The 20000-nt window shown below is 36.8% G+C and overlaps 1 protein-coding gene across 1 annotated transcript in view; it reads right to left on the reverse strand.

Annotated features, from left to right (window-relative positions):
* LOC135200630 (uncharacterized) overlaps window positions 1-20000 on the reverse strand; it is a gene marked incomplete at its 5' end in the record, with an annotated part of 90585 nt that overhangs the window by 32377 nt on the left and 38208 nt on the right. Inside the window, one exon of the mRNA XM_064229240.1 lies at window positions 5877-5981. Within this exon, the coding sequence (XP_064085310.1) occupies window positions 5877-5981 (105 nt within the window). The remainder of the gene's footprint in view (window positions 1-5876; window positions 5982-20000) is intronic.

Raw genomic sequence — 20000 nt, forward strand, 5'->3', positions numbered from 1 at the left:
TTCCTAAGTATGGTATACTGATGAGGTAAAATTTAACTTATTTATAATAAATGACAGTCCATCACTTCTTGCAAATAAGGAAAGCATACGTGAATAAGGCCAAGTATACAATTTAGGATTAATTGTCAAGAACTGGGCCTAGGTTAAGCTAAACACCAGAGCTAGTTCATCAGCAAACTTCTCAAGGAGATCTGTAGTAATGCAGCTCGAATGAGATACCTTATTAGCCTTCAAAGAATACTACTCCGAATGAACAATATAAAAGGACACAGACTTAGTCAGGGGCAAAACTGTCACATTGGGGCAGCGATACTCCCCACAGGAGGAAGGTAGCAGAGGAATCCCCGGGTATAACATACATGAGGCAAGATGATTGTGTTCAAATTGAATATTCTACCTAGGAAGGACTGTATTTTTTATCTGTAATCTGTAATTCAATTGCATGATTTATTACAAACCGCACTTGTTACAAATAAGGAAAGCTTCAGTTGTTTTTCCTATTTTGTCATCACCGTGTTTAATACTACTGACTTTGATGGTTAAAAGTTAGTGCAGAGTGTCAGCTAGGAATGATAAATTTATAACATAAATTTATAACACGTATCAGATTATCTTATAAGATTCTCTCTGAAAGTGCAGAACATCCTGTAAAAGAAAGGCAATATTTCCCATGAGACAACTTCTTGGTACTAGGAGCGACCAGCGTAAGAATTATGAAAAATGATAAACGCTGGTCTCAGGAGTTTTCACAAATAGACAACCTACGAGACAACACACTATGATTCAATCTACGACATTAGGCTCATGGATAATGGAACTCAACTTGTGAAGAAGGGCTGATCTCAACCATTAAGCTAAGGCTTTATCAGAAAGAGCTCAACATGTGTTTCCTTTACTCAAGACGAATCATATGGATCACATACCGTTACTTCTGATCTGAAGTAAACTTTGTGCGCAAGATGTATAAAAAGCATTTCTAGATAGTGCACAAAGTCTGCCGTTGATTCGAATAAATAGAATTGCTACAAAACCACTCATACACCAGGAGAGCAAAGAAACGATGATAAAATCATAAATATATTGGACTGAATGTTACCACCACGAAGACCCATTAGGCTAGCAACCATTCACATTCTCAGAAGGCTCGACCGTATTGGCGTGTGGCCTACCCAAACCTGCCCTAGCTCCCTTCAAGCCGGTAATTTAGAGCCGATTTCTCGAAAGCAGGAAGGAATAGAGAGCCGTTTTAAAGACACACATCCCTCTTAGTACTACTACTACTACTATTACTGAGGACACGTTTGCTAAGATTGCGTCTGTTATGAGACTATACTCTGTTTTTTTCCATCTGTTCATCTGCCTGTGGTGTTTGTGCATGGTAACACTGCTTCTGGGGCTTTAAATAATATCCTATTTCGAATATTAACGGTGTCATTTGTATACAGCAAATTATTAAAACACTTTTTAGTTGCAAATGTACACCCAGATATCTTTTTATTTACCTAAAACTTACACATAGCGTAACTAATTAAAGCCTGGGACGCAGTGTTACCACGCGAAAACACCACACGTGGATGGACAGATGGAAAAAAACAGAGTAAATCTTTTATGGCCATAGAACCAATACGACTATTCTAAATAGACTATCCTACATCTTTTATGTCCATAGAACCAATTGACTTATCACCAATAAAAAGAAAATAACAGAGAGAAAATAAAATCAGGGGGATTATATATATATTTATATATATATATATATATATATATATATATATATATATATATATAGGAACATAACCAAAAGATTAGATCAATGCCGGTAAATACTACTTCTGACCCGGTGAGCTATACGACTATACCCTCATTACAAGGCCGTAAAAGTCACTCTGTACTTTCCCCATCATGCAGAGGTTTTTTTCCCTGTAACCACTACCTCCTCTGAGATGGGTATTCACCGCTGCCACGTGTGGGGTAAAACCTTCAATAAAAAAAAGAAGCAGAAAAAAAAAAGGTTGGGGAAAAACTTTGATGAGTGAGAGAGAGTGAGAGAGAGAAGAAGAGAGAGAAGAAGAAGAGAAGAAGAAGGAGAGAGAGAGAGAGAGAGAGAGAGAGAGAGAGAGAGAGAGAGAGAGGAGAGTGGGTCAGGTAACTTGTAACTTTCGTTATCGACCCTGACTAGATTTAAGGGTGATTGGGTTCAGCCTAAAGCTAAATTATTATATATATATATATATATATATATATATATATAATAATATATATAGTATATTATATATACATATTATACATAAACTCCCTTCCCAGTGTTGCATAAGACTAGAAGTTGATCTTAAACATGCATGAAAAAAGAGAGGTAACATATTTCCAGATCACACTAAAAATAAGTTGTACTATGTTTTCTTAAATTTTCTATTACCGGTCAGTTGCGACATGCGTCTTTATCAATCCTGGTTCGTCTAGGGGGGCGGGCGGGCGGAGGGGGGTGGAGAAGAAGTTGCATTTACCATTAGAAGTGTTACTTCGAAATGCAGATTTGCATTATACGTGCAGACGAACTATCAAATAATACAGCACCGTTAACACGATAAGCCCCTTTTATGGTCTGAACCTTGAAAAGCTTTTGCATATCACAGAAAATGTCATGAAACATAAAATAAGTCAAGATTAAAAGCGTACAAAGTTTAATTCAAATAATCTATATAATGCTGACAAAGCAACGGAAAAAATGCCATTAAAATCAGAAGCAAAGGAGGAAGGAGCGTTTACAGGGAACAATCGCATATAAGCAACAGGAGCAATCTCAGCATTGCCAAAAAGACCAGCAGCTGCCTGCTGCCGTGTTATATTTGACAGAGCTGAGAAGGGGTGATGATTTCGTCATGTTACCGTGTTAAATTTCGTAGATACCAGTGTTTATGGATGAAGGTCGAAGCTTATATAACACGAGAAGTGATTTCATGTGTAACACGTGAAATTAAAGTCAATTTTCGTTGCAAAATAAGTCAACATAGGTCTAGGGTAAACGAATCATTCCCTCGAATGCTCTCTTGCTTTCTGGCAGCTCTCTCAGTATTTACTTTGACGCTGCTCAGTGAGGGACTTTACCTACGAGATTCAACAATGTAACAAAGCAAACTTTGAACAGATTCTTTCATTTTTTTTTTTCATAATATCAACAGTGAATGAACGGCAGCGCTGGGGAGGTTGCCGAAGTTCCGGAATGCGAAATATGCGAGATTTACCGAGAAGAGGTGGCCCCCACCAGCGCGAAAGTGTTGTGATAATGATTTGGGCAGGTGGGGAAGGGGGAGGGTACGGTGTGGGCATAATACTGCACTCCAACAGGGTGCCAAGAAGCAGCTTCCGATACCCACAGGAGGAAGATATGCACTTCCGTTCTCCTGTAGCGAAGTCGGGAATGACAATAGCAGCAAGGTGGTTGTCCTGTGAGCAGCGTTGCCTAATACGGCAAGAGAGGCAGTTGTCTTGAGAATGTTTGTAGCCTCATAACTTCGTATTTTAGCCCAAATTAATAGAGCTAATGCTGGTCTAGGTCTTCCCAAACGGTAACACGGAACAAAAACATAAATAGTGAAAGCATGAAAGCATTGATATCAAATATTCATTCATGTCCCCAGCTGACAGTTTGAGAGGAAATTCTTGAGCAAGAACAATAGACCCATAACCTCATATTTCAGCCTAAACTGACAAGACCGATATTGATCTAGGTCTCCCTAAGGGATAACGCAAAAACAAAACGTAAATATGAAAAGGAATCATATTAAGCATTGAATTTACGTTAATGAATTCATATCCCATATTGGTCTAGGTCTCCCCAACAGGTAACGCAAAATTAAAACATAAATATTAAAAGAAATCATAATAAACATGAATTTAAGTTAAATTAATTCATATCCCATATTGTTCTAGGTCTTCCCAGGGCTGAAACGAAACAAAAACGTAAGTATTCAAAGAATTCACGTCCATTATGCAATAATTAGTAAAGTCGCAGGAACCACTGCTTGCCAAGAATTAATTGATGTTATACTTCACACGACCTCAGTCACGACGCCTAGCCATGGGGTCGTCGGGCTGTCGTATAGGTATTACTGAAGGCGTTTAAAAGAACGATTTCATATCACGAGCCATCTTTTCAGCGACGTGGGAGAGAGAGTGAGAGGGTGAGAGAGAGGGAGACCCAGACGAAGAAAGGAATATGGCAATTGCTAGGAATTTCCCCAAGATTGTAAAATAGCTGCAGACTTTTTATTCTATTTTATTTTTTTTAATAAAAGGAAGGATGTCAACCCACTTCCAGTGGATGTTATATGTTTGTGTATATTGAACACAGTACACTGATACATAGTACACGCGCGTGCCTGTGGTGTGTACTGACACAAACGTACTACACATGATACTTAATACCTATTGCTTCATTCATATGTTTATCCTCTTAAAGATTTATGACTGACAGGAAGAGAGAGAGAGAGAGAGAGAGAGAGAGAGAGAGAGAGAGAGAGAGAGAGAGAGAGAGAGAATTAAGTGGCAAAACATTACATAAGAACGCATTTTGTACATCAAACTATGTACGCCATTAAGGAATATTTGTTTACCAAATGAATATCATCCATATAATTATTCATAGCAAATATTGATAGACTCATTATGAATACTTTTACCCATCATTTGTAAAGAATTATAAATGATTTTCATAATTTAAAGTTAGCCCTATTTCAGATACCACAACGTATACCACCTGATTCAGTGATTTTGTCGTTGTCGATGACCTATATTATAGATATCTTTTGAAAAGGTAGAACTTTAAATATGTCTATAAGTAACATTAATTAGTAATTAACTTCAGTAATACCGCGGTGCCTAATGCTTGATAACAAGTCCTTTGTAGCGGTGAATTGCATTACTTCGGTAAGAATCTTGTCAGCTACACTGAATCTTGTTTCATTATAAATTCACTCAAGTAAGACTTGAGTTACATTCACTCAGCTTCGTGAATATATCAGCTATGTTAAATTATCGTTCTTTCTTGGTTTAAATTCATGACGTTTGTTCTCTGGCATTTGGAAAAATACGATATGGTACTACAGTTTCGAAAAAAAAACGTCTTTGTATAGGTCTAAATGTGAGGCAAATCTTTCTTCGAATGCTGTAAAAGAACTTTGTAATGAGCTATCATTACTGAAATCTATCTTTTACGAAGCCATATATTTTTTTCAGTGGTATATTGAGCTTTTTCAAAGAGTAACTTAGACTCGAAAACTAAACGAGACTTGTATAAGAATAGACCAAGTGTACTTGCAAAAGGTATGTATTAATGGCATAAGCCATTACTAAGGCGCTGTCATTCACGATTATTAACGCGTCAACCTACAACGGAAATGATCTTGTTTGATGCATTGATGACAGCAGTTATTCAGTGGCAACAAGCCAATCAACAGTCCCATTTTTGTACTGCTTTTGAAAGGTGAAAACAGTTCTAATATATAGTGGTCAGTCTTCCTTCCTTGCTTACAACTATATCTCATTATTAAGACATCACTTACATGAAAACTGAAAACATTATAACAATAATTTTTGATAACGGTTTTCATTTGCTGTTGCAAATTACCGTTTACACAACTTATCTCTCACTCGTGGGGAAGGAGAAAGGTTGATTGATTGAAAATTAAGGTGTTACAGATCAGGAAAGAGGAGAGGAAGGTCTCAAAATGACCAGGAAGACAGAATATAAAAGACTACTTATAGCAGATAGGAATTTGCAATGTCTGTAAGAGTGTTCGACTGATTTCTGATTGGCTTATTATAAGCTTTACGTATAGGCCTAAGAAGGGCTAATCGTACCAATATTCTTTTCTTACCTGTGTCTGGGAGATCCTTACTGTCTATTTTGGCTTTGATGCGAAATTCCTTCTTAAACCACTTCAACCACGAGGAAATGTGGTTCGCGTTCCATTCGCGGGGATCTGAAAAAGAAGAAGAAAGTTACAATCATTTTCTGGCGCCAATGAAAGTCTCACGTTTTTTCTAGAGCAAAGATGCTCGTAGGGCTATTGATGACGAAGTGAATATGACTGATGTTATCGTAACTACGATTAAATCGCTATTATAAAGAGTTTTTCAACCTTATCACTAGGTTACGTTAAGTTACGTAAATGCGTAGATAAACAACCATGTTTACAAAACGTGTTTATGAACCATGTTGGATCTGGACAGCTAGGCCAGCCTCCCAGAGCCAATCTTAAAAGCTCATCCTACGAAACTTCTGGTGTAGCAAATTTCTCATGAATCCATCATACGCAAAAACCCCCCAGATTCATTTCGCACCTCGCGGAGAGCGTAAAAGACGTTACCACCTCCCAGAACTTGTTAAAAAAACAGAAGAAGAAGAAGAAGAAGAAGAAATATCTGTTTCACATGCCATAACCGTAAGCATTCCGTTTTCTCCGAATCGTGTGGTGGTTACACCCCCTCCTCCTCCCCCCTCCCACCCCACCCCACCTCCCCTTTCACTCAACCGCCCACAGCATACTCAATGGCATAGTTGGCAAAGGTTGAAGAAGAATCCCCGGAAAGGTACATATACGCGGGTGGAGGAGGATGGTGTATGCGGAGGAGGGGGGGAAGAGGTCGGAAGGGGAGGAGGAAGTAGGAGGGTGTAGGGGAGGGGGTAGGGGTGAGGGGGAGACAGAGATGCTTCCCAGAAACCGATAGTTGCCAATGAGATTGACTTACGGAGAACCCTCCTCCTCCTCTCTCCTCTCTCCCGCGCGGATTATCATACTCCAATTCAGGTGAGTTTATCAACGAAAATAACAGGTGGGGGTGAATATGCGCGCGCTTAGGCAAGCTCATAAGCATGCTTCTTGTCTTAGCGACGAAAGGTTATTGGTTTTGGGTCGCAATGGGCAAAGCAGGAAGCTTAGAAATGAATGAAAGGGTAGAGTGGTTCTAAGAATCTTTAAATATACCTTACGCTAATAGCTGACTATTTCAGGCAGTAATGCGACATTAATATTATATAAAAAGTGAACGCTATTACTTTTTTTTAATGAAATAGTTGTCAAGCATCCATAACGTCTCCAAGAACAAATTTTTTAAGTTATAAGGTAGTTTAGCGAGAACTAAGTCGCCTGCGTATTTATGTTTATAATATATTCCCAGTGACGTCACGCAAACAATGCGTTTACTTTTAATATATAGTTTAGTCGTATAAGGACTTTTCTTACTGAAGATATCTACAATGACAAACGAACAAAAACCAGTGGCTTTAAGATATTTACCATAGCCGTATTTTTCTTTTCCGATCAAAGATTATTATTATTATTATTATTATTATTATTATTATTATTATTATTATTATTATTATTATTATTATTATTATTATTATTATTATTATCAATTTAGCGAGTCCTCTGAGTCGTATTTATGAACTCTCATGGATGGAAATTGAAGCAGAACAAAGTAAGAGAAGTTGGACAGCCTAGCGTAGAGGTATATGAAGCATCTAATTCCTCGGAAATATCCTGCACGGGATGTTCATCCTCGCTTCAGCTGTTTGAGGGTAGACTTGGCAGTGATTGATAGTTTAGCCTTATCTGGAGCCAATCCTTGTTATAAAAAGTATTGTAATGACCAAAATAGGTAAAAAAAACGAAAGATAAGTGAATAAAAATATGAACAAAATTAACAGCGGTTTATTTATTGTAATTACCAAAAAACTATATAAAATGTACTGCAATAAAAATATGAGCACAATAAAAAGCTGTTTATCTATTGTAATGAGTAATAAATAAGTGAGACGTATAAGTAAATGAAAGTACAAATGCAATAAAAAGTTGTTTATCAATTTATTGTAATGACTCAAAACAAAGACACATAAGTAAACTAAAGTATAAAAACAATAAACATCGGTTTATTAATTCATTTTTGTAATGACCCCAAAAATATATATAAGTAAATTTTAGTACAAAAACAATAAAGTGATTTATCTATCTATTGTAATGACCCCAAAAATATATATAAGTAAATCAGAGTACAAAAGCAATAAACAGTGGTTTATCTATTTATTGCAATTATTACCAAAAATATATATAAGTAAATTAGAGTACAAAAGCAATAAACAGTGGTTTATCTATTTATTGTAATGACCCCAAAAATATATATAAGTACATTAGAGTACTAAAGCAATAAACAGTGTTTAATTCATTTATTGTAATGACCAATAAACATTAAAGATAAGTAAAGTAAACTACAAAATCACATGTTATCAACGACTCATCTAATTACTTGTATATTTTTGTTTATGAATCTTTCTCCTAAAAAAACAGAGAGAGAGAGAGAGAGAGAGAGAGAGAGAGAGAGAGAGAGAGAGAGAGGAAAACATAATAATTATATTCTCACGAATCATGAATCATTCCTTAATCACCAAGTTTGGCTCTTCGAGTACTGGTGCACTCAAGAGACAAGACGTCACGTGACGTCACGTGGTTCGGTTTTTTTCCTCAAAGATCCTAAATAGTTTATAAAGGAAAATAAAAAGATAAAAAAAATAATTCAAAGGAAAATTTCTAAAGAAAAAAATGAAAAAGTGATTTGAAAATTTTTTAAAGGGAAATAAAAAAATAAAATAAATAATTTAAAGGAAAATTTTAAATGAAAATAAAATATGAAAAAATAATTTGGAAAAAAAGGAAAAAATAATAAAAAAACATATTTGAAAGAAAATAACGATCTAAAGAAAAGACAAAAATAAAGAAAATAATTTTAAGATAGAAATTTAAAGGGAAATAATAAAAAAAAATAATTTGAAAAAAAACTAAAAGAAAAATAAAAAATTGAAAATAATCTGAAGAAAATATTTAAAGAAAAAGAGAAAAAACAAAAAATTCAATTTAAAGAAAAAAATGACTTAAAGGAAAATAAAAAATATTCAAAAGTAGAGAATAACCTAAAGAAATATAAAAAATGAAAAATGACTTATGGAAAAAATTTAAAGAAAAATTAAGAAATAGAAAGAAAAATTGTTTAAAGAAAAAGAAACTAGAAAATAAAAAGAATAAAAAATAATTATAAGAAATATATTTCAAAAATAAAAATCCATCTAGACTGATCTTTAGAGAGAGAGAGAGGAAAAAAAAATATAAAAACACAAAAACAAAAAATTCATTTCTTAGAAATCCATAATGATTAATGGTTTTAAAATCCTCCTTATAAGCAACAATAATTATAAGCAAAACATAAATCTCCAACTAGACTCAGCTACGGAGCAAGAAAGAAAGAAAAAGAGGAAAACCGTTCTAAGAAAACCGTGAATCATTACACTAACAAACGGATGCATCTCCTCTGGACGCAGAGTGTCCTATATTAATCCTGTCAAGGGTCCTGGCGACGAACGAAGTCCTTTCACTCACCCGCAATAACTCGCCCCCCGCCCCACACCCGCCAGGGGTGACCCAAAGTGACTGCGATGACTCCTAGTCAGGCAATAAACAAACTAGTACTATTGCATCTGCTTTCTTCTCTCTCTCTCTTTCTCTCTCTCTCTCTCTCTCTATCTCACATATCTATCTATCTACTTATATATATATATATATATATATATATATATATATATATATACATATATATATATATATATATATATATATATATATATATATATATATATATATATATACTATATACGTATATATATATATACATATATATATATATATATATATATATATATATATATATATATATATATATATATATTTATATATACATATATATATATATATATATATATATATATATATATATATATATATATATATATATATATATATTAGCGTGCGTCATATTTTTTAATTTATCACTGATTAAAACTGGCTCAGGTACTCGCTATTGTCATAGGTTTCTTCCAAATTCAGTCGAATTAGCAATTGCAACAAGAAACATTAGCCTATCTATCCCGACGACGCAGACTCAAGCCTTCAAATGTTTATTAATAATCTAAAGAAGAAGAAGAAGGGGAGGAGGAGGAGGGAAAGGAAGAGAGAGATATTATTTATAATTTTAGAAAACAGTAAATAAAAATCTGTAACGCCTGCCTGCAGAACTAACTCTAGACTCAATGACAGTTTGGCGCCTATAACTTCATGAACAAAGGAGAGGGAGCAGCATTTAGTGAACTTTTTCTCGAAAATAAAGCCCAGAATTAATCTCTGCATTCGTGGCAAAAGAGAGAAATCATCATTCAGCGAAATCGAAGCCAGAGAAGTTGGTAAAAACAAGCTAGACCTTGGGTAAAAAGACGTCAGGAGGTAGGTCTAGCAACAGAGGTGCGTGTGAGCTATGTATGCCTATAGGCCATTATACGAAGCCATGCTTAGAACAAACGCTTCCGTTGGAGAATGAATAAACATTATACGTTCTCTAAACACAATAAAAATACCCCTGGATTCATTGAGCAAAGCGCTGACCAAATCTCTGCCCACAGAAATAAGTCGGGACACCAACACACACCACTTAATCCTTAATACTTTTGGCAATAGCCGTGGCGTCTTCCCTGAAGTGCATTCTGTTCAGCTGCAAGTGTATTCTATTTATCACTTAGTCTGCGAGCCGTTTATAACTTTCCCACGTAGGAGTGAGTATATATGTGTAAAAAGAAAGAAAGAAAGATACCAAGTATGCAGCAGGCAAATCCACTGATCCATAAACTCTAAAACGGCCTCAGGGTGTGTAAAGTAGAATTCTCGCGCCCGGTGATCTCACAATAGAACAGGCTGCTTGACTCATCTGTAAACAACGCTGATTCTGGGGCCTTAAATGCTATTGCATCGCTCTGTATTCTCCTTGTATTCTTTCCCATTGCCGCGCCTTGAAGAGGTTTTGACAGAGAGTGCCACATCTTGACAGATCCTGTATGACAGAGATGAAACATTATAGTACTAATACCTCTCTGTGTGACAGAGAAGAGGTATAGTACTATAGATATATTTACAGCTTGGAGGCATCCAAGATTCTTTCCTACGTTCCTTCTACCTCCCATCTGCTCTGCTTTTGTGGCCTTTTACCAATCACCTGTTCTTATCACACCCCCTTCCAACCCACGCCTCCCCCTTATCCTCAAGTTATGAAGATCCTCCAATTCTGACTTTCGCCGTCAGAGGTCTCTGTGACGTCATCCAACCGCTGTATAATCCTTCATCATTGGTCGCTTCCTTCTTGAAGTAGACTTTTCCTCCCGCCTTCGTCTCCCACGGCATTATACATTCATTCACGGCCCAATTTGATTTTAAGTGACCTGGCGTCACAGCGATTGCGGTCATCGGGGCGTGATTATTCACGGAAATCGCGCTGGTATGTTTAGACTCATGTTTGAGTCAGCGTTGTAGTGTTTCTTCGTGGTTTCGTAACTGTTGTCTCTCTCTCTATCGTCAGTTTGTTTATCTAACTTCACTTGTTTCTCTCTTCTTTAGAGATGTGCAAGGGGTGAGGCTGCGAGACTCAGTTTTTTTTTTTCTTTTAACAGGTAATGCTAACAGCCAGTCAGGGCTGGGTGGAATGGTGGGGGCTGGGGGTGGGTGGCAAATTTAGTACCATGGTACTAAGGATCTGTCAAAATGCGGGTCCAGTAGTCTACTCTCTCTCTCTCTCTCTCTCTCTCTCTCTACACACACACACACACACAGATATATGTATATATATATCTATATATAATATATAATATAATAATATAGATAATTATATATAATATAGAATAATATATATACACACAATTATAGACACACACCAAACCACACAGACACTTCAAATGAGTCAAATATTGAGAATGTTAACAATGCACTCTATCTTGCAACCCCCATTACATACCAGACGCCCCATTACGATAAAGTAACTCAAAGCCCAGCCTTTAAAAAATTATAACACCCCATTCTTTTCAATCTGTAGTACCACAAGAAGAGCAGTTGGGAGATGTTAATTACATTCAAATGGAAATGTAGGCGCAGAAGAAGAAGGAGAAGGAGGGTTGAATATTCCTTACCAAATTTGGTAGGGGGTCACCAGTCACTATTCATCTCCCTCAGAGATTTAAGTGAGTCAGCATCCTTGAGGGATTAGTATACCAACGTACAGACAAACACACACACACACACAGATTGTAAGGTAAGATTGTTAGGTCACAATGGAACTCTCTGATTTTTGATTGTCGTTTCAAAAATCTCAGTTCAGGGGGAGGTGTTTCTGAATTCCCAAAAATGGCCATGGGTTTTCAAATTTGGTCAGTGGAACGCGACTGAGTCGAGTACAAGGAGACGCCCATCTTACAATTCCCACAAGAATGTGGCCGGAATAGATCGTATATACCTTCAAGTTTAACTTCCGGTTGCCCTGAGCTAGGAACGAGTTTGACCCACTTTCCCTGACAGGTTAAAGAAAAAAAAAAAGGTCAGTCATTTACTACTTTTCAGCTTGTATAGCTCTTCCCAGGTTTTAAAAATGGCTAAAAAGGTACTTTTAGAACTAAGGTCAGCTTATTTATTTATTTCTTTATTATTTGCAAAAACGGGCACTTATACTTAATAGCTAAGGGCGAAGTTCATGCATACCCGCATAGGTATGCAGGCGGATGCGCATACTATCGATAGGGTGTGTCTGGAAACGTGTCAGGGCGCATGCGCAGCGCATACCTCTCGCCGAAAATTCAAAAGGCGACCCCTCTGTCAAACCCTCCCGTCAAAATTCGTCGACCTACAAGGGCGTTTCGAATCGGGACTCGATCAAGCAAGCAAGCAAGCAAGCAAGCGAGCACCACGGAACATATCTGTGCAATGAAATCACGGTCTTCCAGCGCCGCTTTTCGCTCCTCGCTGGATCCTTCCAGAGAGGCTCGCGCTGGATTTCCAGGAGGCCGCATTCTTGGAATGTTTTCCCACAGTCGCTGCTGGGCCTCGGTCTTCAAGAAGAAGAATGCCTTTGACCACTGGTAGTGTATATGGTATTCATTACCTCTTGCGCTCGTCTTGTGTTTAAGCAATTGAGCTGCGAGTCTTTTTTTTTTTATTCTTGAAGTTGCGTTTCTTCCATTTCTTCTTGTTCTTGTTCTTCTTCTTTTTTCTTCGCTATTGGATACCTAATTCACAGTTATCTCAGTCAATTCTGTGACCTAACAAATTCTTCTTCTTCTTCTTCTTCTTCTTCTTCTTCTAACTGTTCATTAACTTGAGAATTTATTTTTATAAGCGATCTCCTCTTTCTGTATTTCGTATTACCTTCTGTAACATCTCTCAAACAAGCACATTAATTCATTGGAAACTTGAATTTTCAGTCAATGGTCCCTTTTATGGGCTGGTTCCATACGACTAGGGCTCATCCTCTGAATAAGAATAATTTAATAATAATAATAATAATAATAATAATAATAATAATATAAAATAATAATAATAATAATAATAATAATAAAATAATTAATAACACCATTCATCTGAATCTTCGAATTTCAAGCTATGGCCCCTGTGGTGAGCTTGTTCCATATGAATAGGTTTCATCTTATGAATAATAATAATAATCATAATAATAATAATAATAATAATAATAATAATAATAATAATAATAATAATAATAATAATAATAATAAAAGAAAAAAATCCACAGTTACATATGGGTACAAATATATCTAAAAATAGATATGTTTTTAAATATTTTTAAATATATCTAAATACATTTGTTTCTCCATTTTAAAACTCATGCTATACGATGAGCTATGAGGATTTTTGAGTAATAATAATAATAATAATAATAATAATAATAATAATAATAATAATAATAATAATAATAATAATAATAATAAATAACTAAATTTTAAGTATTTCCATTTGTTTTAAAAACTCATGCTACACAATGAGCTATGAGACATTTTTTTGAGTAATAATAATAATAATAATAATAATAATAATAATAATAATAATAATAATAATAATAATAATAAATTCTTCTAAGTATCTCCATTTTAAAACTCATGCTATACAATAAGCTATGAGCATTTTTGAGTAATGAATACTACTACTACTACTACTACTACTACTACTACTACTACTACTACTATTAATAATAATAATAATAAATTCCTTTAAACCACTGAAGACTTGAGTCAAGTCGTTCTAATCAAATGTGTAACATACGATTCTTTTAATTTTTTTTTTTTTTATTTATTTTATTTTTTTTTTTAGGATTCCTCCCCGGCGACTTTTGACCTACAAATCTCAGCATCCTTTTTTTTCTAATGTGTTCCTTTCACATCCCGGATTTTGGGCTGGGCCTAGATAACCGAAGAATGTGCGCATGCGCACTTGAGAGCCTGCGCGCGCACAAACACATAGGAGACTTATATTATCCGATTTGTGGGTGTGTGAATATGTGTGTGTGTGTCTGTGTGTGTTGGCATACCTGTGAGTAGATTGTTATGATAATTAGGTACACTTTTTTGGTGGTGTATGTATGTATGCATGTATCTGTACTATGTCCGTATGTATGTATGTATGTGTGTGTATATATTGTATGTATAATGTCTGAAGTGTATGCATGCTAAATTGAATTTAATCAGCTAGTTTTTTAGTATGTATGTATATGTGTATACATATACGTACAAGTGTTTATAAAAAGCAAAAAATTATTTTCAAAATAAGGATACATACACTTTTATGGATAGACACACATATACATATTGCATATATATACGTATATATATGTATATAAATATATAAAAATATAAGTATATATATACATAAACCGTTTGCGCATGCATACAAAAAATCTAACCATACACAACATTCATGTTGAATGAAATGGTCTCTTAACCAAACAAGAGAACTTAGAATTTACCTCCAAGTGTTTCAAACATTCACGGTCCAATATCAACATTCTTCCATACCGAAACTGCTGACTCATTACGGATCCAACATATTCTTGAGTTTGACTTTCTCACATTCTTGCTCCCAAGAATAGATATACACCTTCCACCCATCACATTCTTCCCCCCAACCCCCCCCCTCCCATCGTCTCTCTCTCTCTCTCTCTCTCTTTCCTTTACCTTCTTGAGTCCTCAAATTGTTTACTAATTTATTTTTGTATTTTTGTATCTAAAGTAAATTTTATTCCAAAAACTGCATAATTCTTTTCGACCACAAAAATATTTTATCATAAAAATAATTTTTTGGTTAAAAGTAAATTTTATTTCAATGATTTGTTTTATTCATTTTCGACCATAAAACAATTTTTCATCTACAGCAAATTTGATTTCAATTGACGCAAAATAATTTTACGTCATATTTTTTTTTCTTATATCAATTTTATTGTTGTTATTTGAATTTTTTTATTATTTTCATTATTTTGATTATTTTCAGTTAAAATTAATAAAATAAATAATGAAAAAGAGTAAAAATAAAAATAATAAAATAAAACTAAAAAAGTTTTAATATATAGATATATATATATATAAAAATATATATATATATATATATATATATATAAATATATATAAAAATAAGCTCTTGCAAAATTCCCTAGGGAAATGAGTTGCTAAATATTTCAGTTGAAATATGGCCAGCCTAAATAAGGTCACAAGGTCAAGTGATATGGGGGGTAAGAGGTCTTCCTAGTTACATTTCAGAGAGAGAGAGAGAGAGAGAGAGAGAGAGAGAGAGAGAGAGAGATTTACAGCTGGATAATTGCAAGTACTCATGTTTACTTTGAAAAAGAATTCTTGACAGTTGAGAGAGAGAGAGAGAGAATGAGGAACATCTCTCTCCCTCAGTGTTGCCAACAACGAGATATAAATTCCTAACCCTATCAAGTGACTAAACAATTGACTGACCAGCTGACGGCAGCAACGACGACTATGTTGAACCTATCTTCATTATCGAAATCTATAAGCAAACGAAGTCACTACAAGCGAACGGTCCGGCAGAAAGGCTAAGAGAGGCGTTCAAGCCTCTTCCCCATACACAACAAAGAGAGGCTAAATGCCTTTCGGATCGCTGACAGGACTTACCCCAGCAGGAAATGACAACATTCCGAAAATTCCGAGCCCAGTCTTGAAAAGTGGCGCCAATATTTCTCTCTCTCTCTCTCTCTCTCTCTCTCTCTCTCTCTCTCTCTCATTCACACAAGTCCACCTTAGACCTATTACAAGTGCATGATTTTTTTCTCTCTCTCTCATACAAGTGTTACCTTAGACCTATTTACAAGTGCATGATTTCCTCTCCCTCTCTCTCTCTCTCTCTCTCTCTCTCTCTCTCTCCTCTCTCTCTCTCTCTCTCACACACACACAAGTCTACTGTAGACCTATTACAAGTACATGATTTTCTGGGTTAAATGAATGTCATCAGTGCTTTTCTCTCTCTCTCTCTCTCTCTCTCTCAATCCAACGGCCTCTCAGCCGCTGAGGATGACACCTGAGGAGGATCTATTAGACTCCGAAGGACGCTCTGCGGTAATAGATTCGTAGGTCAAGGTTGATTTTCTGACGCTAATTTTAGGGAAATCGGGTTAAACGATTCAAGTGAGGTAAAATACTTCTGACACCGCCACGGCGCCTCTCTCTCTCTCTCTCTATCTCCTCTCTCTCTCTCTCTCTCTCTCTCTCTGTGGCTACTCTATCCCTCTCGAGTTTCTCACACCCTCCTCCTCCTCCTCCTCCTGGGCACCCCCGAAGTATTGTGAAATCCCGCCCGAAGTTATACGAAAAGGCGTGAGGACAATAAAGTTCACGAGTTATCGGTGGCAGCCTCTGCACATTATGAAAGTTCCTGGTTAGAATAGCGACGCCAGTGAGTTTTAGCTGCTCAGTCACTCTATTCTCGTGGGAGGTATTATGAATAATGCCTTAATTAGTGATTGGGGTTATCGATAACTATCAAAATAACTATCAAAGTATCAGATAACAAGGCTAAAATGTTATCTACATCGTCTCGTCTTCATGAATGATTGGAGACCGAACTCGTACTTAGATTTCAGATCTGCTACGTTCACTGACTCACTTCCAAGTTGCTAACACGTTCCTTCAGGATTCCTAAGTGTTTAAAGGAGTCCCATGGGGCGTTTTGCTGCGTAATAGCATCCCATTCATTCAATTTGCTTCGCTGCAGTTATATCTTTGCGAAATTGATAACCAATGGAGATTGAAAACGCTTATTTTCTTGTGGGAGCTGAGTTGAGGGAGGAGGTATAACCTATGTAACGGCTCGCATATTTGTGGTTTGATTTAGCGTTAAAAACCTGCGTCACATTAATGGTGGTCGACGAGATATTTGGACCTGTCAGACGGATCTGTATTATTATTATTATCATTATTATTATTAATATTTGATGATGTCAGTGTATCCTTGATCTTTGACCTCCTTTCTTCATTCATGCATGAATGCAGGTCAGGATAAGATTACAGCTCATTTGTGAGTTATGAATAGAAGCTGATCAGAATTGACCATGAAGAGACGGGCGTCCACTAACATGTATGGGTTAAATATGGGTATTTTGGGCCTCATTGGCACCCATTGTCCCTCGCTATAGACTCATTATTCTGTCATTATTTTCAGGAGTAATTCACAGATGGTTAGACATTCGATAACCAGGCTAAATAGCGTCCATTACAGAAAATAATTTTTACTATAACGCCTCTCCAACCTTCCATGTTGGCAATGCAGTACAGAACTTCTAAATATGTAAGACAAATTGATACGACTCTGCAATGGCCTATTACAACTATCAGAAGCAAGAGGTACAATCTGACCATTTCCACAAAATGATTACAGCTTTCGAATTGGACGACAGCTGTGATGTCCTTCCCGCGATTAATTACAGTTTACCAGACACGTCGTTTCAGTAAGTGTTAATGAGATGATATAATTGCCTATTGGGGTAATTTTCCTCATTTTTATGGCTTGTGAGTAACATTTCATTCCTTCAGGGCAAAGTCTATCTGTCATTTTTGAACGAGATTATGTCTAATGTATCTCTTTCCATACCACTTTTATATCTTCTTGGGGTCTACATAGCTAAGGAATGCTCCAAGTATTCATGAAATAGAACTTTATTCTCATATACTAAATAACCTGCACTTTAACAGTTGCATTGATTATATTACTTTTAATGCCTACGTTAAAATACATCGTTAATCTGAGGTAAATTAATCTAGTGAGGACCGGTTAAGTATATATTACTAGGCCTATAGGCCTACAACTCCCTGCTCTTAACACTTGGCAATCTTTGTTAGCTCTTAGTTGCGTTAAATCAGTACCTTCGCCTTTTTCAAAACCTTCTATTCGATAGAACCAGTTAAACTAGGCCTATAGGCTTACAACTCCCTGCTCTTAACACTTGGCAATCTTTGTTAGCTCTTGGTTGCGTTAAATCAGTACCTTAGCCTTTTTCAAAGTCTTCTATTCGATAGTACCAGTTAAACTAGGCCTATAAGCCTACAACTCCCTACTCTTAACACTTCGCAATCTTTGTTAGCTCTTAGTTGCATTAAATCAGTACCCTCGCCTTTTTGAAAGTCTTCTATTCGATAGAACCACTTAAACTAGGCCTATTGGCCTACAACTCCCTGCTCTCAACACTTGGCAATCTTTGCTAGCTCTTGGTTGCGTTAAATCAGTACCTTAGCCTTTTTCAAAGTCTCTTATTTGAAGGAAACGGTCTGGCGTGCGACAGAGTAAATAGTCCTCGATACCCTCTACTGCCCAGCGGGCACGAGAGCCCCCCAGCGCTCACTCTCCTTCAGGAGTTCCTCCCAGTCTGTGTCGTTCAGCGGGCTCTCTTTAATGAGAACAGCCGACAAACAAGTCCACACGACCAAGTCCTCCTCTTTTCTGGGTTAGGTTAACCGTATCCGGTCGCATTTCCCAGCTCTTCGACAGGACTCCTCCGACAGCCATTCTTTGTTCAGCACTCGCAACGAGAAAGACTCGAGACGTTAATGCAATCATATTTACAACAAATAACAGGCTGTTGGGGCGAGCATAAAGGGTTCTCATGATGGCGATACAATTGGGGGAATGCCGCTAATTGGCAGGTAAAAGCCCCCTTCCTTGCTGCCAAGATGGCGACCTGGGGTGCAATTATCTCTGAGGTTGACTCATGGGAGACGGAAAAGGGTTAACAGAGCTGGGCGCCGCTGGAAAGATGGAAATTTATCTGCGGCAGACGAAAGTTTTGGGTCGCTGGCTTAGCGTCCAGTAGACTCCCGAGGTCTTCTAGAGCATCTGAGGAATACGTCACATCACCACCACTAATTTCCGTCATCATTACCATCGTCAGTATCATCACAATCATCTTGGGGACCCTGCAGCATCCGGGAGGAGGAGGAGGAGGAGGAGGAGGAGGATACTGCGTCTTTCATGCAGCCCAACCAGATTCAGCGATATGAATCAGGAATCCTATGGGCCATCATGAAGAAGAAGAAGAACAAGGAGGAGAGGAAGACACGGCTCACCTGCTGGCTAAAGGGTTGATATTTCCCTTTGCCTGCCCTTCCACGAAACCCCCTCAACGCCAAAGTGTCTGCATTTGAATGGGATGGCATGAGTTTTCCCGAAACCGTCGGAGATGCGCACCTTGAGGGACCCCTGTTTTTACGTTATATACGTCCGGCGATAAAATAACGAGTTATACCTGCTTGCTGTCGTTTGATGCTAGGCTAATGTTACCTGAGGTAACTCTTGGGCAAAACGGTGTAATTGTCAGCTAGATAGTTGCTTTGGTAGTAGATATAACCTATCTTTCGATAAGATTAACGTTCCTTGGGGTAACCCTTGGACAAAACGGGGTGATTGTCAGCTTGATAGTCGCTTTGGTAGTAGATATATACTATCTTCTGACGAGATTAACGTTACCTGAGGTAACCCTTGGACTAAATGAAACAACTATCAGTAGATAGTCGCTTTGGCAGAAGATATAACCTGTCTTTGACGGTAAGACTAAACGTTACCTGAGGT

The sequence above is a fragment of the Macrobrachium nipponense genome, chromosome 27, assembly GCF_015104395.2.
Source record: "Macrobrachium nipponense isolate FS-2020 chromosome 27, ASM1510439v2, whole genome shotgun sequence".
Taxonomy (NCBI): domain Eukaryota; kingdom Metazoa; phylum Arthropoda; class Malacostraca; order Decapoda; family Palaemonidae; genus Macrobrachium; species Macrobrachium nipponense.